Here is a 26,079-nt window from a genome sequence, read left to right as displayed (position 1 = left end):
AGGCATTTCTCGATGTCTGAGAGGAGGCAAGTCACTGTTACAGTTGCACATAAATCTATAAGAAGGACCAGAAGCTGTTGTACTCAGACTAGAAAAGAACTGTGAGAAAGACAGTCATGTATGAAGGTACAGTCTAAGAACTAACAGGTATGGTTTATTGATCACCTACTATATACACCTTCACACTGCTAAATAGTGAGAGCGAGATCCTAAATCCCACCAGGCGTGGGAGGTATACACCTATAATCTGAACACTTGGGAGGTGGAGGCAAGAGGAAGGGAAGGGTCTGGAGCTGAAGACCATTCTCAGCTGCACAAGAAGCTGCTTGAGCTACATGAGTCCCTCAGCTCAAAGGCAGAAAAAAAAAAGATCTTGAATCCCAAGGGATTAGAACGCATGCCCGGTACTCACAGAGGCCTAACCTAATCCATGCTATCTGACCCCACAGTACTAAGAAGAAACAGTTGTTTGGTTTTATTGAGGCAAGGTCTCATTTTGTCACTAGGATGACAGGCCTGTGCTCTGTTCACATAACTGTTTTCATAACATTTACACTGTTGGGGGTATTACAGGTCATCTAGAGATGATTTAAAATACGTAAGAGGATGTGCATAGGCTATATGCAAATAATATACCATTTTTTCAGAAGGGGCTTGAGTATCATTAGGGGTCCTGAAACCAGGCCCCCTTAGGAACAAAGAGGTCGTTGTAGATTTCAAAATTAAGAGTACTCTAAGTACCTAAAAGCCCTTTAACCTCATGCCTTACCACAACTATCAGACAAAATGTATGGAAAGAATCCGTCATCAACAAGTACCAATCCTCAGGCAGAGCTTTGTGAACCTTGGCCAAACTCTGTATAATGGGGCTGGACTGTAAACCTTCTCCGTTGTGTCTGTCTACACCTCATCTATTGGACAGTGAGGAGACTCCTGGCTCACTTTTGAGATGTGGAATAACTTAGAGAATCACTGTGCTATGTCACTTGACATGGTCCTAAGTGGTACCAAAGTAGGTAGATAACATTGAGAAGTCCCTAGACCACTTAAGCTCTTGAGTGTGTCCTCCAAACATGCTCCTTCACTGTGTCCCGAGCTTGGGCATTTGTAAAGTGACTGGCGTGATCTTCATGAAGTTAAACTTTGGCAGAAAAGACACTCCCTTAGTACCCTTTAATCAGAGGGGCCCCGTTTTCCAGTGTTAGCATTGACAATAGAAGCCACTTTTAAACTGTTGATAGCCTTTTAATTTCACTCCCAGCATCAGAGAAACAAACAAAAAAAAGGAAGTGTTTCCCTCTCTTTACAATATAACTAGTCTACAAAGAGTAACATGATGAAACCTTTCTGTTTTAAGAAAACAATTTCCTTCATCCTTCCTGTTTTAAAATTATATTTTTTTTCTTAAATACTTTCTAAAATTGACTGTACTTTTCTGAGTGATTACATTTTTCTTTGAATCCTCATATGTCACACCATAAAAGAACATGCAAGTTTTCAAACACTTTATGTCTAAGAGACCTAGTTATAAATGGGATTAAGGTGACCTATAGTAACCCTTGAGGTCAGGGTTCTCTCCTCCACTCCTTGCTCTGGGATATTGTGCCCACCCCCAGGTATTTGTTAAGTGAATTAATTGACAGAGTGGGGATGGAAGCTTTTGTGTGAAGTGCTATATGAATTCACACAGATTTCTAGTCAATTGATAACCTACAGTCTGCACACATATAACAGGACCTAAGAATGATTGCCCATTATAAAAGGACTCTTTCCATAAAACATAAAACCTGACATCTTAAAAGGACTCATTCCATAAAATGCAAAACCTGACATGTAGTGGGAATGTCTCTGAAGTGCCAGTGTGCATCTTGAGGAATAAGTTTTGATTTATGGAGAACTTCACTTCTGCCAACAGGAAGATTTACCTTCATGGAAATAACACCCAGTCGTGAATGGTGTTCAGGACTTCTGAACAAAGACTAAAGCCTTCATCTTCATTTTCCTTGAGTAGTTCTCCAGGTCCCCTAGGTCTGTGAGTAGCTTCCTTCTGCTGAGGCCTTCTGTCTGAGCTGGCCATCCTCAGGGGACATTATCTAAAAGGGGGCATGCTAAGGACCAGCTGCTGTGTGCTGGGCAGCATGCAGGCATTTCACATTAGCCTTTGAACCCTTTTAAGAAACCTGTGCTTTTGAGTTAACCAGTGTCCTAAATTGCATTGAAATGTAATTTGCAAGAGGATTAGCTAGATCTTTGTGACATTTATTTAAGACTTCTTGTCCATATTATGACTTAGGGACATCATGAATTACTAAGACATTAAAAATACCATCGGTGCCCACCAATACTCCATAGTCACGTTTAAAACACAAGTGCATGACTTGAGAGTGTTTTCATTAGAAGCAACTTTTTGTTTAATCTTCATGCTGAAAATTAGACTTTAAAAATAAAAATCTTTAGTTACAAACGTGGGAAATTACATTAGCTTTCAACAGGAGTGTGTAGGGCTCAGAAGACTTATCAGAGTGATGAAAAGCCATCCACACTTGCTCAGTGGGTAGCACCCAGACAGAAAAACAGTGATTTACAGCCTATTAATAACTGAAAAAAGCTGAGTGTAGGCTACATGTAAGACACTGGTTACTTAAATAGAGATTGTGTATATATACCAAGATAAGAGGTTAGTAAAAGGGAAGATCGTGTGTTAGAGCTGTGGGGGCTGAGGCTTAAGTTTAACCGGAACTTTTGTTTTTGAGCTAACAAAATGACTTGGGAGGTTGGGAGCTTGCCACCAAGCCTGAGGACTTGGGTTCAATCCCCAGGACACTCATGGTGGAGAGAGAAACCTGGCTCTCTCTGACTCCAGATATGTGACACAGTACAACCAGAGAGAATGAATTTTGTTTTGTTTTTCAAAACAGGGTTTCTCTGTGTAGTTTTGGTGCCTGTCCTGGATCTCGCTCTGTAGACCAGGCTAGCCTCAAACTCACAGAGATCCACCTGGCTCTGCCTCCCGAGTGCTGGGATTAAAGGCGTGTGTGAATATTTTTAAAAGAACTTTATTTTTAATTTGCTGTGTTCTGTTTAAGAAACAAATATGTCTGTTTTTCTTTTACTAGTCCAACAGGTATATAAGTGCTTTGCAATGGGAAATGGGAGGAATACTGGGTTTCTTTGGTGTGGGGTGCTACGTGCGAGTCCACACCAGGTCCACAAGCATGCCAGGCATGCTCTCTACTTTTGAACGGCTAATCCGAAACCCCCAAATAATTGTTTCTTTGCTTTAGCAGCATGATATTCTTAAGATTATGGGATACTTAATGAACAGTTAATTTTTAAAATCACTTTTGGTTTAGGGGATAAGTAACACGACATTTGTTACCTGCTTGGAATGAGAAAAGCCAAATTCATCTTCCTAGGCTGTGATTTCCTCAGAATGGAAAGATGGTAGTATTTTAGCAAGTTGGGAAAACCAACAATACTAAAAGTAACAAGAAAATGCAAAGGACCTTTTATTTTTTAAATAATAGTAACACCTTTTGATGTTACCCGGTATTCTGAGTTTAAAATTATTAGACTGGTTGCCAGTGCTTAAAGGCCCACTAATGCCTTAGCAGTGCCTTTTACCACCACCCACCCAAGGGCTCAGAACTGAACTTAAGGCCTTGCGCGTGTAGACAAGCGCTCGACCCCTGAGCTGCCTTCCCAGCCCAGTAATGCCTTTGAAATTTTGGACAGAGGTGTCTTCTTTGTACAGATACAGTATCCATCCAGCAGGCAGTCCTGGGCTTGCTTCTTACCAGCCCTTACTCTTCCTGTCCCACCGTGTTGTGATCATGAGTATTCAGAAAATACTTATTTGATAGTGGTCTTCGCATGTTTGTGTGTGTCCTCTCCAGACCTATTTTGAGCAGGATTCCAGTCTTCACGTGTGCACATACGTGTAAGTGTATTCTCTGTGCGGCACTGTATAACGTAAAGATTACAAGCTGAAGTCGTCGCCATCTTTCTTCTCACCCTGTAGTGGACTATTGCACATGCTCGAGGGAGATCAGCAGTCTCCAGGAAGAGTGAGTCTGAATGGAGGGGTTTGTAAATGGTCGCTGAAAGGGAAAGTGTCTGCCCAGGATCCCCAAGACCAAGTGCACGGCACAAAGAAGAGGGACAGGGGACAGGGAATAAGGGACAAGGACAGGAGATAGAGGAAGAAGGAGAAGGGAACAAGGGAGAGGGGTGAGGGGTGTTTGTCCCAAGGTGGAGGACAAAGGACTGCCTCTGGATAGAGAGGAGACAGGCATGGCACATAGGCAGGTGGCAGTTTATAAAGGTACAAGGAGAAACTCTGTGTTAAGATGAGGTGTTTAATTTTAATTGGACATGCATGTTAATGAGGTGAGCCAAAGGGGGCCTCTGATTGCTGGGCTTTGGTACTTTGCTAGCTGGACCTTGGTGACTAGCTTTAGGGTGTAATCTAACAGTTTTTAGCAAGGCAGAAGGAAAGGGAGAGAAGGACAAGGCCTGCCAGAGCTATGCTCATCACACTCAGCCGGCAGAGTCCCTTCAGTAGCTCTACCATCTATGTAAAAAATGTTCTTGCTAACTATTCACCCCTCGGGAAGCTTGGAGAAAATAAAGTAAAATGCCTTCACCATCAAATTCTAGCTAATATTTGTTGAGAATTTGCTCTGTTGCAAGTACCATTAAAAGTACTTTATTTACTTGGATTTTTTCTTCATTTAATCTACTCAAGATTGCCTACTATATAAATACTAAATGTTTTGCAGATGAGGAAACTGAGGCACAGCTGGCTTACCTAGCTAGGCCCAGTCAGGTAGGTTAGTAAGTAGTGTAGTTAGAATTTGACCTCAGGCAGTCTTGCTCCAGATACCAGTCACTAAACCACTGTTGTTAAAGCCTGGCATCTGCCCAGTACTTACTCTCCATCTTGACGAAGGCTCAATGAATGTGAGCCATTTGAGCCATTAGAGCATGTCTTCAAAGCACTGGGTCAAGACCCAAACAGTATACTTATTGGAACACTGTGGGATCCCAGAGATTGGAGGAGCTATAAGGGCAAACAGCTGAGTAGTGCACTGTCTGGTCTCTAGCATAAACTCTTGTCCTCTTGAGGCAGCTCCTAACACATACAAATTGGGGGACTTAGTCCTGGTCGAGGTTTTACTTTCTTTGGGAGCTCTCTCTGTCTTATAGCATGGAAATGGTGTTTTCATGACTTTTTTTTTTTCCCTTTAAATACCTTGCTGTACCTATAATTATTATTTTCCCGAGAATGGAACAGAAATTGCTTCTAGATGAAAGAGCCATGGTACTACTCGTGGGTGGGTGTGCTACTCCAAACTTTGCAGCTACAACAGAAATTAGAGGTTCACAAGGTAATTGCTGTGATTACAGTTTTCTTCTCGGCCCCAGACAGGAGCTCTTGAAACACAATATTCTACTAATTTTTTAAATGTACAATTTGCAAGGCTACAGGAAATTACCATGAGTATGTGCTATTTCTCCCCTGTTTTCTATGAAAGTTAAACATGTCATTGGGTCTTTTGAAATTCTGTGGGCAAAGTAGGCATAGCATGAATTAGAAGATATTGTTTAAAAAGGCTTAACGTTTTTAAGTAATCAACCTTACTACCTTGGTAGTGTGTACAAGACTTATTTTAAAAAGAAAAATTTCTAATCCAACATAGTGACAGCCATGAAGAGTTTCTCCATCAGTGTTCTAGATTTTTAAAGCCAGAGAATGACAGGACCAGATTTACATTTTAGGAACAGTGTACCTTTGTGTAGGGGATGGGAGGAATATGGGAACCATCAGGAGGCTATTAAAGGTCTTGGCTGGAGAAAACAATAAGGCAAGAGCGGGAAGAATGGACTTAAGTGATCTCAATAGGAGATTCTCCTGGCAGCATTTTCTGTCCTGTTTGTTACAGAGAGCTCAAGAAGAGGGAATTTGAGTGGCTTCCAGCTGAGCACCTTGACCTGTCAGCCCTCCTTCTACCTCCTAAGTTCTGGGAGTACAGGCATGTACCCCCGCCCCGCCTCCTTGATGCTTAACCACAAACCTGTCTCTTAGAATGTTGGCACACACTTACTTCCTGCCTCACCACATCTTGATGGAGAAGAGTCTTGTGTTTACCAGGCACCCACACTTCTGATGTAGGCCCAACATCTGGGGGAGCAGATCTTCCCAAGTGGAGGATCCCAGCTGCAGGTGTCCTCCACTGCCCTTACATTCCTCTGTGCAGGCTGACCTTGAGTGACCTGTCTGTGGGTCACAGCTAGATGGGAAATCTTTTGTAAGTGATCTCCGACTTTGCTGATTCCAAGGGTAAATGCACCAATTCTTTTCATTTTTTTTCCTGTCATTCAGTGATGTCTTTCAGTAAGTCCCGAGTTTTTTTGTTTTTTTTTTTAAAGCACTCGGTGCTTTTCAGCAGCCCATGCATCTCAGATGCTATTGGTTTTCATTAGTAAAACTATTTTCTGTGAGTAAGTGCTCAGTACACCAGACAGCATCAGTGTTAGTGAATGTGGTGGCCGGTGTCAAAGATGGGATTCCCGAAGAAGTCTTAGACCTGAAGTCCAGAGTCAAGCCCCACTGTAGTTTTGACCCACACCCATAAGCCAGGCAGAATATTTAGCAATGAATTACATAGTGCCACGTTTCATAGGCCGCTCCAGTCTGATCCATTCAGCTAATGTAACGCCAGTGAGCACCAGTCGACTCCTCCCCACGTGGCTGTGGTTCTCACCCTTTGCTGCCCCAGTGACTGCTCGGGACTCTCAAGGAAAGCACCAGTCTCGGTCTCTCAGGCTTCCTCGTACAGCTACCTAAAAGGGAAAGGAAAGGTTTTCTGGAGCTGCCTGGCTACTGTCCTGATGACTGAACCCTTCTTGTTTCCCCTCTCCCGTTTCTTAAGATCCAGAATGGTGGTCTCATTGTGACATTTTTATACACAGATGTAATGTGCTTTCATCATACTCACCACTCCATTACCCTCTCCTGTCCCTCCCCCGACCTCCCACGAGTCGCCTTCTTCTTGATTGACTTCTCTGCAGGTCAGAAAGGTCACAGGCAGTGTAATTGCTGTGCATGGGCTCCAGCCTCAAAAAGACCTGGCTTAGAATCCTGCCTTTGTCTTTAACAAGCTGCATGATCTACTGTCATCTGAGCCTCGGTGATCTTATCGTCTGTAAAGCAGGGGTGGTGTAAACCCCCTTGTACATTACTGTGGATGTTGAGTAAGGTAACACATATAATACATACTGGCATTTTTATGATCAGTCTGGAGAGATGGCCTTGTTAGGGTTTCTATTGCTGTGAGGAAACACCATAGCAAAAAAGCAAGTTGGAGAGAAAAGGGTTTATTTGGCTTATACTTCTAAACCATAGTCCATCTCTGAAGGAAATCAGGACAGGAACTTACACAGGGCAGGGATCTGGAGGCAGTAGTTGATGCAGAGGCCATGGAGGGGTGATGCTTACTGACTTGCTTCCCATGGCTTGCTCAGTCTGCTTTCTTATAGAACTCTGGACCCTCCAGCCTCCCCCATTAATCACTAATTAAGAAAATGTCTTACAGCCAGATCTTTTTTTTTTAAAGAAAATTTTTTTATTCATTTTACATACCAACCAAAGATCCCTCTCTCATCCCTCATCCCACTCCCCCACAGCCTCCCACCCCACCACCATCCCCTTCTCCAGAAGGGTAAGGCCTCCCATGCGGAGTCAGTAAAGCCTGGTACACTCAGTTGAGGCAGGTCCAAGCTCCTCTCCCTGTGTCAAGGCTGAGTAAGGTGTCCCACCATAGGTAATGGGCCCTAAAAAGCCAGCTCATGCACCAGAGATAGATCCTGATCCCACTGCCAGGGGCCCCTCAAACAGACCAAGCTACACAACTCTCTCCCATATGTAGAGGGCCTAGTCTGGTCCCATGCAGGCTCCACAGCTGTCGGTCTAAAGTTTTGAATTCCTACAAGCTTGGGCCAGTTGTCTCTGTAGATTTCCCCATCATGATCTACACACACACACACACACACACACACACACACACACACACACACACACACACCCCACTCATATAATCCCTCCTCCCTCTCTTCAACTGGACTCCCAGAACTCGGGCTGGTGCTTGGCTGTGGATCTCTGCATCTGCTTCCGTTAGTTACTGGATGAAGGCTCTATGATGACAGGGTGTTCACCGATCTGATTACTAGGGTAGGCCAGTTCAGGCATCCTCTCCACTATTGCTAAGCTGGGGTCATCCTTGTGGATTCCTGGGAATTTCCCTAGCATCAGGTTTCTCCCTTACCCCATAAGGTCTCCCTCTATGAAGATATCTCTTTCATTGCTCTCCCCCAGCTCGACCATCCCATTCCCTCATGTTCTCATCCCTCATCCCCTCCCCTCTATTGCCCCCCCTTGGCCCCCAGTTTACTTAGGAGATCTCATCTATTTCCCCTTCCCAGGAAGATCCATGTGTCCCTCTTAGGATGGTCCATGTTACCCAGCTTCTCTGGAGCTGTGGGTTGTAGTCTGGTTATCCTTTGTTACAGCTGGATCTTATGGAGGAGTTTTCTCAGTTGAGGTTCCCTCCTTTCAGATAACTCTAGCTTGTGTCAAGTTAACATAAAACTAGCCAGCACAGAAGGCAAATTGGGCTAAGATAAGAATTTGAGGCCCTTGTGGCGGGGAAAAGCAGCCCTCACCTGGTGTGTGAAGACAGCATCAACAGCATTTAGTATCTGGGGATTTAAGCTGACTATAGCCACCAAGCCAATAAAGTGGTAGCCAGACCGGATATGCCCGGGTCTCGGTGGCCTCATTTCCTTCCTGCATTCACAGCCACAGGCGGCACATTTCTCCCCACAGTAGTACTCAGCTCCATAGCTAAGCTCTGTTGATTTAAAGACTGGCCCATAAAGTGGTGGGTAGGTGATTGCTAGAACATTGATGGCCCTCAACTGTGACACCTCTGCTAAAGAGATGCTAGGTGGCATGTCCCACAAGTTCAGAGAGGGAGCTTCCCTGAGAGTTCCAATCCCAGCCTTTTCCTGTAAGGTAGGATTAGATTCTTGGCTGACCGTGCTGACAGGATTAACCTCAAGGGCTTTGAAGGGGATCCGTTCTACTTTCTCTCTTCAAGTTGGTGGATTCGACAGTCTCTATAAAGAAGGCAGAGTGGTTTGTTGAAAAGAGCATTAGATAGGACAGCTGGCCCAGGCTGACCCCTGCTGCTCCCACTGTTCTTGCCGCCAATGAACCAAGTTCCCATCTGTAGAAGTGGAGGACCGGAAGGGAGGGAGGCAGGCTCATCACTCAGTGCAGTTTCCATTGGTCTGTGCCATGCAGGACTTGTGGAAGCCTTGCTTTGCAACCTCAGTAGTTGAAGGTACTATGTCTGGTCAAGTTCCTTGGCCTTTACCAAGGAAAGGGAAATCATCTCATTATTGGTCTAGCACAAAAGTGACTGACTTTTGAAAAGCAAAATGAGGCTTGGGGCTATTGTGACTATAACAAGCCCTTGGAAAACGGTTCTATATATGTATATTACCCAGCCCCCAGCATTTTGCTTTATCTATCTTAGTTAAGAAGGTATTCTTACAGATAGTTAGAATAAAAACTAGGATTCTAAACCAGCACCTGGGAGAGAAACATCAACGTCATGGGGTGCCAGTTAGGCTCTGTGGATTTGTAGTTTCAGATGCTTTCGATGCAGAAGCACACTGTGGTATCTGCTGAATATCTGGTCTCACTCAGGGTCGGTCAGTGTTGTCCTTCCCTTAAGAGTATATGCCTCATAGGGTAAGTGATGCCTACACAGAAAGATAGACTTCAGTTACTGTTCTGTGGCGTGCCTTGCTTTGGCATAGAAGGTTGTCGTTAGCTTAGTGGTTATTTGCTGGCATGGAATAGTTGTTTGGAATTGTTCATAATTTGTCACTGAAAATGATTTGTTGAAACTTTGCCACAGTTTTGAACTGTGAAGTAACTTGTCAGGTTGGGGCCCAGAACTTAGCAGTGTACCACCTACAAGTCTATCCATGGGTTACAATTCCACCCACTCTGAACAACCATTGCTGTAGGCACAACAGAGGACATTAGATATCTAGAGAACTTGAATCTTCAAAATTCTTTTAATAGTCTCCAACAGTGAGATAAACAGCTTAAAGCCTTTATTTGTGTATGATGCATCAACTTTCCATTTTTGGGGTGCATTATGCAAATCAACTTTTATTTTAGGTTGATAATTTCCCCTTTTGTAGCAGCCTCATTCGACTCCTAGTAATCTTGAAACTAACAAATGATAACATCTTCGCCTCTTCTCGCAGCAGCTGCTCTTGGCATGCCTCTCCTCTGCCTCTGGGCTGCTGCTTCCTGACTGAACCTTCCCTACCTGCCCGTATCCTGCTGGCACACAGCTGAGTCACAGCCCCCAGGCTTCACCTCCTCAACCAACACAGTAGGGACTGGGCGGAGCTCCTGTGTCTGCCTTGTCTTACCTTTCGAGCCTGCTTTTGTATCTCCCTTCCTGCTTAGTTCAGGAAGAGAGAAGGGTAGTTGTCCATGACCATGATGGAAGAGTTAAAGGTGAAGGAAATGTGGACGAATGCCTAGCACACAGCAGACACTGGAGTGTTGGTTCCCTACTTCTCTTTCTCACTCTCCCCTTCTTCTGTATCCAGGAACCCCTAGAACTGAATTTGCTATTCCAAAACTATGTTATACATAAACTGACTACATCTTACTCACTTCGGGGTCTGTGTCCTAACCCATAACCTATACTTAGTAATGTATATCAGTTGAATGAATTCATAAAAATGAATTCTAACTGCTGGAAATGTTAAGTGTTTTCAGACTTGTTGAGTTTTAATTTAATTTATGGCTACTGCATTTATTCTCTCAAGGGAAGGGACAGATCTATCTCTGGCATGATTTATGTGCCCTCATGGTCATCTTGAATTCTTCTCAAACCTCCAAGAGTAGGTATCTTAGTTGACAAAAGGCTGTGACCAAAAGCAAATTGGGGAGGGAAAGGTTTGTTTGGCCCATTTCGCCATCACAGTCTATCATCAAAGGAAATGAGGGTAGGAGTTGGAGGTAAGAACTGAAGCAGAAGCTGTGGAGGAGTGCGCTTAGTGCCTTCCCCTCCTGGCTTGCGCTCCTGCTCTTGCCCTTTGCTATGGTAAGCTTCAGATGCAACAGAGGAAATGTAGGCAGATATCCTGTCATAGTCTTATGCAATTGCCCAGTCCACACTGTGCACAGTTTTTCTCTTAGCCCTCATCTGACTTTACATATGACATTTCATAGGCAGGCAGTGCAGTTGTTTGGCACTTGAGGGAAATGGAACTTTTTAGCACATCTAGAGGTGTAATTTCTGGAGGAGGCCCTGTTTGACTGAAAGACAACATCCTCTAGCTCTCTACAGTATGGGACTCATAAAGGTACATTTTATTTGGCTGCTTCTTGCCATTGGCCAAATACAAAAGTTTTTTTCGTTTGTCTTTTAAAAGCATCATTCAGATTTAGCTGTGGGTATACCTGACAGATGAAATGCTCTTAAGAACCTTTAAAAGTACATGAACTTTGTGCTCGGTGGATGAGTTTTGTGTTCGTGGATGAGCTGGGAAAGCATCTAACATGAATTTTGAGACATTGCCTTCCTCCTTCAGTGCACCCCCCACAAGAAACTACATAGTGTCTCATACAGTGTTTTGAAATCTTCCGTGTACTTTGTTCATTGGCATTATTAACTCCTAATATACACGGGCATTATAGTCCGTGAACTAATTCTGAGTAGACCCCTATAGCTGAACTTCCGAGTGAACTGAGACCAGATCTTGTCTCTCTTTTTGAAATTATGGCAAGATACAGGGGAACCCAGGCATGCTTCCACAGCAGATAGGGAGCATGCTTGAAAACGCACAGGCTATTTCTCCTCTTGGTGTGGGACATTAGACAGATCTCTCTCTCACACCCAGGGCTTCTCTTCTTGGTGGGGGAAAAGTCAGTAATATGTCTATAAAGTGAGCGATGATAATTGTTTCTGTCATTCACACAGTTCCGCAGAGGGCACACTCCTGTCCAGTCTTCAGTGACTTGGGATTTGCGGTCTCTCCTTTTCTCCGTACAAGCAGTGTATTATTGGCTACTCTTCTCCTGGCTCGGACAAACTATTTGACAAAAGCATCTGAAGGAAGGGGACCGGTTGAGTTTGGCGTGCAGCATTTGAGGGCCTGGAGTCCCTGGTGGTAGCAGAACAGCCCGCAGCTGGCTACGGTGCTCCCGCAGTCAGGAAGTGAGCCTGATGAAGGCTGAGCTCCTGCTTGCTTCTGCTTTCTAATCAGCATGACCCGAGTTTGTGGGGTGGTGCTGCCTGCTTTCAGTGTGGGCCTTCTCTTGTTTCAACCTCCCTAAGAACACCCTCACAGACGTGCCCAGAGTTGGTCTCTTAGGTGATTCTAAGTCCCATCCTGTTGATGCTCAACATCCTAAATGGCTTGCTCAGCTTTCTCTCTTGGAAATGGCAGGGTGTCCCCCACCCTCTGTGATGACATGCAGTTTTTCATTCCGGCTTGGTACAGATTAGAATGCAGAGCTGGACAGGGTTAGAGGTCAGACTTCGTGTAGATTCCAGCTGTGTCACCCCAGACAGGTTGGACTTTCGAAACTTCAGTTTTCTCTTCTGTAAAATGTACATAATAGTACTTAAGTCACAAGTTATTCTGAGAATCAAGTGGGACCTTCCATGTGAACTTCTCAATGTGTTTTCTGCTGTATACAGCATTTACTAAGTATGGGTTACTTTTGTTCTGTTTTCAAGGGTATATATGTTAGACCTTTACAATACTTCAGATTTTTACCTCTACCCTGAAACCATGAGGTAAACCGTGCCCTAACCTGTGGGGGGCAGTGCAAGTGCCATGTGACATGGCTATGATGCTGAGCAGATGAGCATTTGCCAGTCGGGTACTTGGGGGTTTTCAGCCTATCATCTGTTAGTGGCAAGAGATCCTGGCTTTCGGTTTATTGTGGCTCTTTACAGTGCAGTTGCTTCAGTTTAGAAAAAGATTTGAGTACATATAAAGAAGGATGTTAAACACAGAGTTGAAAGAGTGGATACTGTAGCCACAGGCACCTGGGTTTCCAGAATGTGGTCTTCCCTGAAAACGTTTCTAACTTTGTACTCCACGGGCTGTTTTCCTTCAAATCTTGCTCTCACTAGTGGGATGTTGCTGTGGTACAAATTATAGAGCATCCATGATGGGCACAGTGGGAGTAATGGTCGATGTGCATGCAGGAAACCCTGGTCCTTCTTCCAGGCCACTGATAGAAAAACCACACGTGTGGGATTCCGTTTACATTACATTAGTGTGAAATGTGACTTGAACACTCTTGGGTTCTGTGACCTGAGACAATTATACATACAAAATAAATTATTTAAAATGTAATGTTTAAAAACAAAACTGTTCTAGAAAAAAGAACCCGAGGTGCTATCAGGCTGACCTTAGTGGAAAGGGCCTGGCTATTATGACCTCTTTTCCCAAGCCCAGAAGTCCCAGGAAGGACCTGCTAGGTCGGCATGGGCAAGGTGCCTGCTCACTTGTCTAGCCATAACTGTCTAGAGAAAAGAAGCTGAAGAAAAATGACAGTTGAACCACTGAACTACATGGACTAAAAGCGTCAGCCAAGGGCTGGGTGTGGTGGTGCATACCTGTCATTTCAGCACTTGGGAAGCTGGGGCAGGGGGGGGTTGAGTTTAATCATCAGTATCATGTTTGCTTTTTTAATAGACAGGGTTTTTTTTTTTAATTAATTAAAGAAGCTGTGAACTTTAAAAGCACAATGAAGAGATCAACCCTACTTATAAAACTTCACTAATTTTTTTTTCCCCTAGGAGAATTTATAACAGATGTTAAGATAGGTTTCATTCCCAGGGTATTTGTGTCATTGTGCGTTAAGCGTGCTTTTCTCCCTCAATAGGCTACAAAGTTGTGAAAGGAGGATGTGGTCCTTAAGATCCCTGCATTTTCTTTGCATGGTTACTGACAGGCTACCAGATTGTCCATTTCACACACACTGGGCCTTTCGTAGTGACCCTACAGAGAATCCATGTATGCAAAGCCAGGCACAGCTGGTTTCTTGTAAGTGTGCTTCTGCTTTGGTGCTCAGCAGAAGAAAGGAAGTTGTGAGTAAAATTTTTTTTAATATACCAAAAGTTTCCAACACCCTTTCCCTCTCTCTTTTAGGCTCTAGACCAAGATAGAACAGCCCTACAGAAAGTGAAGAAATCTGTCAAAGCAATATATAATTCTGGTCAAGGTAAGTACTTACCAAATCAGATCCCCATGACTCATAAATAATGTTCAGAGTGGTCTCTGTCACATGTAGGATAGTCACAAAAGACCTGAACAAATGGAAAGGGTAAGTAGGTCAAAGAATTGAACTTTTCTCCTTTTTTTCCCTTCTGTCTCTACTCTCAGCCCAAACCTGCCATTGTTTCTATAGTTGAAGTTGATGTTATGATCCTTTTGAGAATCCAGCACAATGGTAGCTGATGGTTGTCACAGATGACAGGAGATACTTACAGTCTCTTGGTGTGGTTGGTCAGCCTGTGATCCGGTGTAGTCTCTTCTTGAGTGTGCCTGTCCACGGTGAACACCAGTACTGACCATGGATCCTGCAGGAAAGTTAGGGAGGGGAAATGTTAAGTTCATATCTTCACAGGTTGCCCACAGGTTCTTTTATCCAATGATGACAGAGAACTTAGGTAACTAAATGTTTTAGCATTGGTCCAGTGACTTTTTCCAACTCTGTGACCACAGCATTTTGTCATTGAATAAAAACAATCCAAATTAATTAAAATAATGGGCACCCACAAGAAGTGATAGTCTCTGATTCACCTTGATACCATTTTGGCAGCCTCAGCTCCCTTGTAGGAGGTCACTTCTCTAAGATATCAGTTGTGTATGACCTCACAGAGAACCTGGGAGGGGAAGATGACTGACTGACTGTGAAGGAAAGAGTACGTGCTTTGAGACTGGACAGTGGACAGAACTACCCTGAACTGCATACTCAGCTTTCTCCGAGCTTTGTTTTTCTCATCTGTAAATGCGGTGGTGGTACTAAAGAGCTGTTGAGGGACTTAGTGCGCCTGATCTCTGTATTACATTGTGGGAGTTTGATAAATGCAGTGTTCTTGGTAATTTGATGCTTATACAATTATAGAGCTGAAAAGAGTGTGAACAAGGCAAAACATGACCCCCTCACTGACTGCCTCACCCACCATCAGAGCTCAGAATTACTAGTCTGAGGGGAAACTGGAGGGTCTTGTTCTTCTGAAGCCTCCTCCCCACACCTCAGAACATTATATAATATTCATTGTCATCATGTTTCATACCACTGCCAGTTTCTCTATATTCAAGAAAATGCTGAGATATTTACTTAGCCAGATAAATAATGGCTGTTTTACAAGTCAGCGTTTTTTTTTTAAAGTAACAAAACTGATAGATTGAATGGACATATATTTAAATTAAAGGGGATTTATAAGAGTGGCTTACAGTTGTGGTCTGGCTAGTTCAACAATGGCTATCTCTTGGTGGAAAGGACAAGAATCCCATAGTTGCTCAGTCCATGAAGCTGGATATCTCAGCTGGTCTTCAGCCCACATTGGAGTACAGAAGAAGTAGGTTCTAACACCAGTGAAGGAATAACTCAGCAACAGGGCAGATGAACTTGCCAGCGCAACCAAAGGCAAGCAGACCAAAAGCAAAGCTTCCATGTTCTTTTATATGGACTGCCAGCAGCAGGTGCGGCTCTTCTCAACTCACATGATCTGATCAAGAAAATCCTTACGGGTGTGCCCAGCTGCCTGGGTTTCAGTTGATTCCTGATGTGACAGCCAAGATCAGCCATCACAGTTGTCTCAGTCTGGAATGACTGTATGTTGTTTTAAGTTTTCACCTAAATGAGAAACCTAATTTATAGCTTCCGTCTTTGGCTTCATTCAGATAAACTCCTAACGTAGGGTGGACAGTTTGTAGATAGTAGCCCTCTGAGAAAGAAAGCAGAGAAATCAACTGGAGAAACCACAGGAGTGCTTTCCAGGGGCTGACTTTGTTTGTGCTTTTCCCTTGAGTGGCGGTTATATGGTTAAGCTTACTCTGATGATTTCTCAAGTGCTACCATAGTTTTCATGCTGTGAGGTAACAATAAATTACACTTAAGGTGTATATATATTAGGAGATGCTCAGGAGCCTTTATTGGGATTTGGAAAAGCATCAAGTGAACGAGATTCATAAATGAAGATTAGCCTGTATATAAGTACAGCACTATATACTGTTTGCAAAGAGAAGAAAGGTGGTGTAGCTTTGCCACATTTGTGAAGTTCAAGTACATTATTTGACTCCACTGGGTCTTAAATTTCCTCATTATAAAATACAGAGATAGTATTTGATATATAGGGTATCAGATGGACAAAATGAGATAACCATCACACTACTTGCCACATAGTAGATACTTAGCAAATTGTAGGTGGGAACATGGCAATTAAAGTGATACAGCATGAGTGGAACAGCTTGGGGGTGGGGGAAAGGCAGTTGTCAAGTCATATCAGTGTGGCTCCATGTTGAGGCACTGCCCTGGAGCCAGGAGGAACTGCCACACCTACCTTACCGGGACTCTGTGAGTCTCTTCCCTCTTCCACACCTACCTTACGGGAACTCTGTGAGTCTCTTCTCTCTTTCTGAGGAAGAACCGCACATGTCCCCAGCAGCTCACACAAGCTATTTTGTGTGGGTGATGTGCTTCATTGTTTTTTAACTAGTTTCCTTGGTCACAGCAGCCTTAGAATGACAGGGGAAGAAATGGTTCCTTTGAGGTTGTAAAGGGGAGCAGTGAAGGGGTGGCACACAGTTGAGTGCCTTTCCTCCAGAACGTATTCCCCGTGTGGATGGGCCACAGCTGATGAAGGTTTGGACCCCATGCTGGGTAGGAGCGGTGTTGCCTGCTTTTTCCCTAATACTACCCACTAGAGCAGCATCTTCACGAGTGGTGTCTAAATTCATTGACATCAAATGATATTGAAACTTCCGTTCCTCAGACTCAGTGGCCACACATGTCCAAGAGATAACACACTGGGCAGTGTGGACCTAGACGGTCTCCCTGAGCACAGAAAGTCCTCTTTCTCAGACTTTGCTCCAGCAGGAGTGTGTGTGTGTGGTCACTATGGTACCTGCTGAGCAGCACCCTCACTTTAGTCCCTGGATGTTCATTAGAGTCACCTGAAGACCTAGCAGACACAAATGGGGCTGATGTCTTGTACACACATCCTCAGGCTGTTCTAGAGCAAGAGTAGGTACTGGGATTTGTTTACAAAGAAACATATTTGCTATGTGTATCTGACTTGCAGCTAAATCTGGTAACTGACTGCCCTATGAACTCCTTACAAGGGTCATTGTTGTCCCTCATCAGGACATCTTTCTTCTTTGTATTGTGTCCCATTTGTTGGCATGATTATCAGCTCAGTAGGTATTAATTGAATACCCATCATATGCTACTGTTCGGAGTGTTAAATATGCAGGACAAGTCAGAGAGATCCTGTCTTTGTTAATTTTGTGGTCCATTGGCAGTTTGCATCCATCTGCAAAGGAATTTTAATAAGGAACCAGGAAGTGCTGTAAAAGGAAACCTGACAGGGCTCAGAAAGAGATTCAGGGGATCTGGTGTAGTGTGACAGGGTGTGCCTCTGTCAGGGAATGCCTCTCAGAGAACCTGGTGTCCATTAGGCATTGATGCTGTGCTCTAGACTAAGCCAAGCAAGGCTATGAGGTAAGTGCTATCTATCATGCTCGTGTCTCAGATGATTTAGCTGGAGCTTAGAGAGCCAGACACCTTACCCAGGACTAACTAGGAATAGGTTGAGAGCCTAGCAGCCCCGGCTTTGCTCATTATACATGCTATTTTCATCACCTTTTACCTGCTGTGTGACAAGGCTTAGTGAGTGTATAATAAATTGCTTGTTGTATGTTGGCTGGATGGGTTCCTCATTGGAAACCTGCCTGAAAGTAGCTGTGTAAGTACTCGCTTATGGTGACTAGTAGTGAGTGAATCACTCAAGTGTAAACTGTGGGCAGCGTGACCTGTGGGTTTACTTTGTGGTTCTGTGATGGGGATCACATAGAAATTGTACTTGTGGTTGGAAGTGTAGAGATAAACTCAGATTGCTTGGGGCTCCTCACAGGCTGCTGGGACCCAGTGGTATTTTTGTAGTCACAAGCCAAGATAGTACAGTGGGTTTTTTTGTCAGACTACATGGGCAGCGTAGTGACATTTAATCCTTTAGAGGTGACATTTAATCTTTTTTTTTTTTTTTTTTTTTTGGTTTTTCGAGACAGGGTTTCTCTGTGTAGCTTTGCGCCTTTCCTGGAACTCACTTGGTAGTCCAGGCTGGCCTCGAACTCACAGAGATCCGCCTGGCTCTGCCTCCCGAGTGCTGGGATTAAAGGCGTGCGCCACCACCGCCCGGCGACATTTAATCTTTTAGAAATATAGTGAAAATGAGGGAAATAGTAGTAGTATGTATCTTCACACGGTACATTCGAAGTCCAGTCCAGACTGTCCCTATCCAAGCGCTTTTGGCCTCATCCTGAAAAGCCACAAGAGGCTGAACCTTGCTGTCTCTTTCACGATGTATTTCCATGATTTTTTTTTTTTGTTTTTTCACAGTGATTAAGTGACAGAAATCTCACGTGATGATGCTTAAAGATTTAAGAAGCACTTTTTATTTCTGGTTGGAGACTACCAACACTCGACTTCCCAAAATGATTTGAAAAGTAGTCAACAATTATGAAGGGCTGTGCTTATAAAATGTATTATTTTTTACATATAAGCTTCTGTCAGTATTGAATACTGAACAGTGTAAGAATAATTAAAATGATTTTTTTGGAAATTATCTCCATGGAAGTCCTTTACTTTGACTTGCCTTGGGAACTTGTCTCTCTTATCCCTGATATATATATGAGAACACTTAAAAACATGCAAAAAATTCAAGCCCTTTGAATGTCTTAGACCAGGAGAAAGCTATCCAAGCCACTCTGCTTTCCTGTGTTGCTTAGTTTAAAGCCTTAGTTTATTTATCTATGAGACATATTGTCATTTAGTCCTGTCAGCTCCTGTCTCTCTCTCCCCTTTATTTTTGGTAATTTGGTTAAAATAACTGGCAGTTTCCTAAGCACTGAAAAGGGTTTGAAATATGTTACAACTCTTTGGCTTTTTTTTTTTCTTTACAAGGATAGAGCATAATTCCCCCTTCTTGAGGATGACCCAGACTGAGAAACTCCCTTCTTATGAATGAAGTAGCACCCTGTGATTTCAAGGCTAGTTCATCTGAGTGCTAGTTTTCACCTGCCCTGTTCTGATTGTTTGATTTGGAGGAGAAGCCGCCCACTCAACTAACCCCATGGAGAGAGACCCCCATGTCAGAAGCCTAAACTGACTGCCATGTAGGCAAGCCACCTGCAAGCCAGTCTGCCTGCCCTCCCGCCCTGGCTGGCCAACTCCAGTCTCTGTAAACGACTACAAGTCCTTCAGTAGAGGAGAAACAAGCTTAGTGTTGGTAGCCTTGCTGCCCATGTGGTTATGCACATGCGTGTATATTGTAAGTCAGGTATGGCTCTTCAGAAAAGAGAACTTAATGATACATGCTGTGTTTTTATAAAGTGGAACAACCAACCAGTGGGTAGACTGGATGGATTTATTGTTCTGCCGTCTGCATTGGGGACAGTAATCAGTTTTTAGCAGGCTTTCTTTGACCTTAATGTACTTGCAGATCCTTTTCCCTTGGAGTAAAGACCCAGGATATTTATATTACTAGATCTCAAATTGAGATGTCCATCTTATTTTTCTTTATTTTATTTTATTTTGAGAGAGGGTCTCCTATATCCCAAGATAACCTCAAACTGCCTGTGTAGTTAAGGATAACCTTCAATTCCTGATCCTCCTACCTCCACCTGCCAAGTGCTGGGACTAGGCAGCACCACACCTACCTGATTCAGCACTGTGGATTCAGTCCATGGCTTTGGGCATGCTAGGCAGGTACTTTATTGACTGAAGCATATCTCTAACCACTGAAATATATATTTTATTACTTATTATTGTATGGTGATTTTCTTAAAAATATTTGCCAAATGAGTTGGCTTTTTGGAGCCCATTACCTATGGTAGGACACCTTACTCAGCCTTGATGCAGGGGGAGGAGCTTGGACCTGCCTCAAACTGAATGTACCAGGCTCTGCTGACTCCCCATGGGAGGCCTTACCTTTTGGAGGAGGGAATGGGGGGGTTGGGGGAAAAAGGGGGGATCTGTGGTTGGTATGTAAAATGAATAAAAAATTTCTTAATAAAGAAAAAAAAAAAAAACACCCCAGAAAAGAAAGTGTAGGATGAGATCATTGTGACCTGTGGATGGTCAGTTAATACTCAGGATAAATAGAGCATGGGTCAGAAGCCAAATTGTTTCAAGAAAAATGAAACTATACATATGAATTCGATAAAATATACATTTAAACATGGTGTAAATTGGGTAATGTTCAAATTAGATTAAAATTTCGCATATTCTCAATCATATATTATTCTCTAATAAAATCTTTTGAAATGATTTATTCTTAAAAAAAAAAGGTGTTTGCCAAGATGTATTTGGAATAAACGTTAGCTTGCTCACAATATATAATGCCCTCTAGAATTATGTAGCATTGTTAGTCTGAAAGGTGGGGGGGGGGGGCTTTACATCCCTTAATATTCGTGAGATGTAGTTGGATGACAAGTATCAGCAGCGAAGTCTTCCTTCTGAAGTACAGCTCGGCTGTTAGGAACCTTCTCCACCTTTTCACTGCAGGAGAGAAGACACGTGGTTTGTCCTATTTTCTCTTCCTTCTGTTTCCTTTCAGTTAGAATTGCTAGTAAGTGGTGGTAGGAAAGAAATGTTGTGCTCTTTTAAGACAAAATTAGCGTGTGGTGTTCTCCAAATTTTCATTTTGTTAGTTTATCTGTTGAGAAATAGTTTGTAGAGTACACAGAGAAATCTAAAGTTTTAAAGGTAAAATGCTAAACTTGCCAGTGATAGAAAGCAAGCAGCTTTATTTCAGCTGCTTTTCCAAACACTTGGTTCAAATATGCAGAGACAGTGCGAAGTCGGTGGTAAATAGAGTTGTCAGTTAACGTCAGTGTTTGACTATGTCGTACAATGCTAATTTTAATTATGATCTTCACAGGCATAGATAAAATGGATGTGTTGGACCCCAAAGGTTAGGGTCTCAAGTGGGCGCCCCAAGAACCCAGACTCCCGTCCAGTTGATGCAGCAGCACGAGGTTTTCATTGAAGCATTTGTACAAACGGGCAAACTCTGCTCCTAAGAGCAAGAGTCGCATCACACTACAGTCACATAGGCACTTTTAAAGGAAAAACCCACAAAAGCCATAAGATTAGAATTCCCATACAATTTCGTTTCACAAGATCATGGTCTGGTCACAGAGTGATCACAGAGGGGGTACAGTTACGTCAGTGTGCACATTTTTCCTGAAACCTCAAGGGGGGTATCAGGGCAGGAGTGGAGTTTACACAAAGGTCACAGTGGTCCTTCCTGGAACACCTGCAACTATCCCAGTCACAGTTGAGCACATCTCTTAACAGAAATCTTTTTACATTGTTACATTGTTACAGGTTGAATAATGGCTGAGTCAGGTGGCCCTTGGAACTAGTTTTCTTTTTAGTTCCTTATTCTCCTAGGGCTTGGGGTGTAAGCCTGAAAGGTTAGGGTCTTTCAGATGAAGATTTTAATAGTAAGACTGGAAAGGACAAGATTACAAAATCAGTTCTATGTTTAGGAAATTTAACATTTCTGATTTTTTAAATATATGGATAATAACTGAATTTATTATTATCATTATTATTATTATTATTTTATGTGTATGGTATCTTGCCTGAATGTATGTGTGTGTGCTACATGCTTGCCAGGTACTAGAGGAGGTTAGAAGGGGATATCAGATATCCTGGAACTGGAGGTGCAAATGGTTGTGAGCTGTGATGTGGGTCCTGGGAATTGAATCTGGGTCCTCTGGAAGAACAGCCCCGTGCTCTTAACCTCTGAGCCATCTCTCCAGTCCCTGTGTAATTATCTTTACGGTCAGCCTTTCAGCCTTGAACAGTTCCTATTGGACAAATACGGTCAAGATCCTAGACCTTCCTGCACTTGGCCTCTCATTCCAAGTTGCTCTTTGAGCACACTTTTGATGTTTTTATCTCTATGAACTGTGATTCTGTTTTCCTGTAAAGACGTTGCTCTTAACTGTAGTGAAGAACCAGGGCGTTACAGTCTGTATGGGGAAGCCAGATCGGGTGTTGTTCTCCACAGGACTTGTTGAGTTCCTCCCTCTTCCACAGACGTTTTGAACCAGGTCTAGGAGCACATATGTAATTTAAGTAAACAAGCACTGATTGGAAGTGTGTGCTTTCTCGTGTTTTACTGACAGGGATGAATGTTCAAGAATAGTTTGCAGCGTACCACATCTGGAGAGTGTGTGCTCTAGCCAGGTCCTAGCCTATGCCAGGCTTCCTAAACTGGCTTGAGACACCCAGTGTTGGAGTTGTGAACAGTTTGGCAATGGCAAAATGGTCTTTAATGCACAGCCTCAAAAATGAATTCAAAATCATCAAGCATGTGAGGAGGAGTCTGAGGTGTCCCTAAACTCCTCTGTTTTACATTGCATGGCTTCCCTGCAGCCCAAGCTCTGAACACAAATGAGCACTTTGTGTGGACACTGCTGTCATGCCAAGCAGCACCAAGTACTACCTGACATGCTCCAGCTCAGAGTCCAGACCACTGTATGTTTCACTCTACATATAGTTTCCTGCTCTTACAAAAATCCAATGGTTTAGTTACAAAAGCAAAGATCCTGAATATTTTCCTATTATCATTGTTCAACATGTAAATGTCAAATTAGTGTATCTTTGGATTGTACAGTTAGAATGTTTGATTTTTATAAACTGTTATTTGAGTTACTGACATTTCATTAAAAACTGTTTAATTGAATTTTTGCTTGGAATATTAGGACAGAATTTCCAACAATTTCTCATATGACCCTAAATATACTTCTGCCATTTTGTGTTTACATGAAGCAAAATTCTCATCATTGACAAATATAAAATGAAATTATTGATGAGCTCTGAAACTGTAAACAAGCCCCAATTAAATACTTTCTTCTTTAAGAATTGCTGAGGTCATGGTGTCTCTTCATAGCAATAGAACAGTGGCTAAGACACCATCCATTCAGCCAAATACTTTACCCTTCAGACTTTGCGTGCATAGATGATGTGTTACCTCCTGCCTCAAATGTTATTAATCCGTATCTGCTTATTAGACAGCTGCTTATTATCAAGCGTTCACTCAGTTCCTATCTCATGAATTCTGACCTCTGCCTTCAAGTTTTGCCATTTGTTTTGTTAACCAGGTCCCAAATGGATGACTTGTATAAACCCTGTTAAAAGTAGTATATTTTCCTACAGATGACTACTATTTCTCATGCTATATAAATAAATTTATTGCAAACTAAGTATCATGAAGACAGTAATTTTTTTAGAATGTTTAAGAACATATTTTAAATAATGAAAGCTGTGAGTTTTAGCTTATTCGTTGCCTACACAGCCTATAAGGCCCCAAGTTCAGTCCTTAGTATTAAAAAATAAATAAATAAATATTTTAGATCCCATCTCTTGCTTTGTAAACACATATATTGCTTTGAGTTAACAGCTTGAATTTTTTAAGTTTTTTTTAAAGTATGTGTGTCTCTGTGAGTGTGTTCATGGATATCAGAGGCATTGGATTACCCTGCAGGTGGGGTTAGAGGTTATGAACCACCTGACAGGGATTCTAGAAACTGAAGTCAGGCCCTATGCAGAAGCAGTGCCCTCTCAAGTCAGCCTTCTGGCCCCTTCAGTGTTGTCATTTTGTTTTTAAGTATGAAAGAGTAGAAGGTTTAGGTAGGAAGCCCAGTAATCTTTTGGATTACAACTGATATCTTTAACTAGATGAATTTAACTTTTTCTATATGGCAAAGCATAATGTAAACAAAATGAAGACAGAAAATATTTGCCGTACAAGAGGAGATCATAGACCCAGTTTCTCCTCTTGCATACTTACAACTCAGGTCTCACAAGCAAGGACGCAAAATATTCTGTAGCAGATACCTCTAATCCAACTCAGTCCTGACATTCCCACACAAGGGACTCTGTTCTGGGGACTAGCCAGAGTTGTGACATGATCCCAGAACCCTAGGGTGGTTATCACTCGAGCTCCTAACTGACCGTCTGTGAATCGGGATTGCCACAGCCCTTTCCTCAGGTGCTGTTGGTTTGTTTAACCTCCAAAACTCCTGGAAACATGTCTACCTACTTTGTCTAAAACACGCTACAAAGGCTCCAGATGTAAGGTGCTGGTGTTGAGCTGTAGAGAGGGATGTGGCGCTCCCACACCCTCCTGTGCCTCATCCTCCAGGACCCTTCAAGTGTTCAGCTAGCTGAAAGAGCTCCAAACCCTGCCCTTTGGCGGCACATGATTAAAGCCCAGACAACCTTGCTGAAAAGTCTTTAGCCCCAAAGGGTGTGACCTATGCCAGTAGACTAAAGGGGGGACCAGCAATGCCTGTCTCTGCAGCATCCTCTGACTTCTGCGGTGTTTTCGCTCTGGGCTGTGAACAGGACCCCTCCTACCAGGGAAAGTTAGACAATGTCTTTATGGCCAATCTGACAAAAAGATAAGGAAAACTTTGAATTTCTGCACTGTGTCAGGCACAAGACCTTCTAGATTTATGGTCTACATTAGGGAGGAATTATGAATGAAAACCAGAAGTTATGCATCACAATTAGCAGCACATACTACAAAGATAGCTCCCTTCTCTATAAGGCAGTCTGCTTGCAGAGTGGTAAGAAAGACAGGCAATTCAAAACTAGAGTGACGAAGTAAAGGAAAGAAAAGGAAATATTAACAGACAGTAAAATACAGAAAAGTGGGCTTTCTGTGGTCCTGTTTTTCATGTCCATGAGGCAACAGCTAAGGACAATGCTTCTCGGTGTTCGTTTCCAGAGAAAGGGCCCCTGTCATGTAGGCATTGCTGTTGGAGATGGGATTGCCGCAGTCAGCCTCTTCTGAGGGAAACATGGTGAGTCTAAGATGGAGTGTACATATATCCACATCCCCTGCAAGCCTCTGTTTGTATATAGTTTTCCAGAGACAGAGCAACAGCATGTACAAGCTTGTGTTTGGAAATTGTCGTTGAAGTGTTGGGTTTTGGTGGGGAAAGCTGCAAACAACTTGGAAGAGTCTTAGTAGAGAGATTGTTATGTAACCAGCACCACAGCTTGCTATGAAACATAACCACAGTTGACATAATTATTAAGATGTGCTTATGTTGAATTTCCTGGTCTTTATTCAGTTGGAAAAAAGGAAGCCGTGGTGTCTTATGCATGCTACCTCATTTGGCATTTTAAAAAGTGAGTTGAATACAAGGAAAGTGCCTGTGTTTGTGTGTGTATGTGTGTGTGTGTGCCACAGAAAGAGGTTGGATTGGAAGAGGAAGTTACAGTTTGATCTTTGTATGTGTAACTGCATGTGAATTAAAACTTGCAAAAACGAGCAGTTAAGATTATAACACTGTGATTCATGCTATCGGGTGTGTATAAGACAGTAGAAGAGAGTATGTCTGTTTCCCTGTGCTCTAGCACTACAATGTGCCTTATTACTACAGCTCCTGTGCCTGGCTCCTGACAAATGTGTCTTTTGTGAGAGAAGGAACATTATTTGTTCACTACCCACAATAAATGTCTTATTGAGCACTCGCTGTAGTCAGACTGAGCACGGGGAACCAGATATATCATAAATGGGGTAAAGCATAAATGGAAGTAAATGAAAAGTGGGCTTACACTGACTTTGAATGAGGAAGGCTGAGACCTGGAATTTGGTGGCACTTCAGGGAAGAGTCATTTGGGTAGACGCTTAGGTGGTGTTTAGG

The 26,079-nt window shown here is 43.0% G+C and overlaps 1 protein-coding gene across 5 annotated transcripts in view; it reads left to right on the top strand.

Moving 5' to 3' along the window:
• Window positions 1-26,079, top strand: part of Asap1 (ArfGAP with SH3 domain, ankyrin repeat and PH domain 1) — a 319,306-nt gene that overhangs the window by 168,257 nt on the left and 124,970 nt on the right. For all 5 annotated transcript variants that reach the window (XM_052747906.1, XM_052747903.1, XM_052747904.1 and 2 more), the window contains one exon: window positions 14,269-14,341. In XM_052747906.1, coding sequence (XP_052603866.1) covers window positions 14,269-14,341 — 73 coding nt within the window. The remainder of the gene's footprint in view (window positions 1-14,268; window positions 14,342-26,079) is intronic.

The sequence above is a fragment of the Peromyscus californicus genome, unplaced genomic scaffold (genome assembly GCF_007827085.1).
Source record: "Peromyscus californicus insignis strain IS unplaced genomic scaffold, ASM782708v3 Scaffold_20__1_contigs__length_68692818, whole genome shotgun sequence".
NCBI classification, from domain to species: domain Eukaryota; kingdom Metazoa; phylum Chordata; class Mammalia; order Rodentia; family Cricetidae; genus Peromyscus; species Peromyscus californicus.
This window is presented reverse-complemented; position numbering and strand designations above follow the sequence as displayed.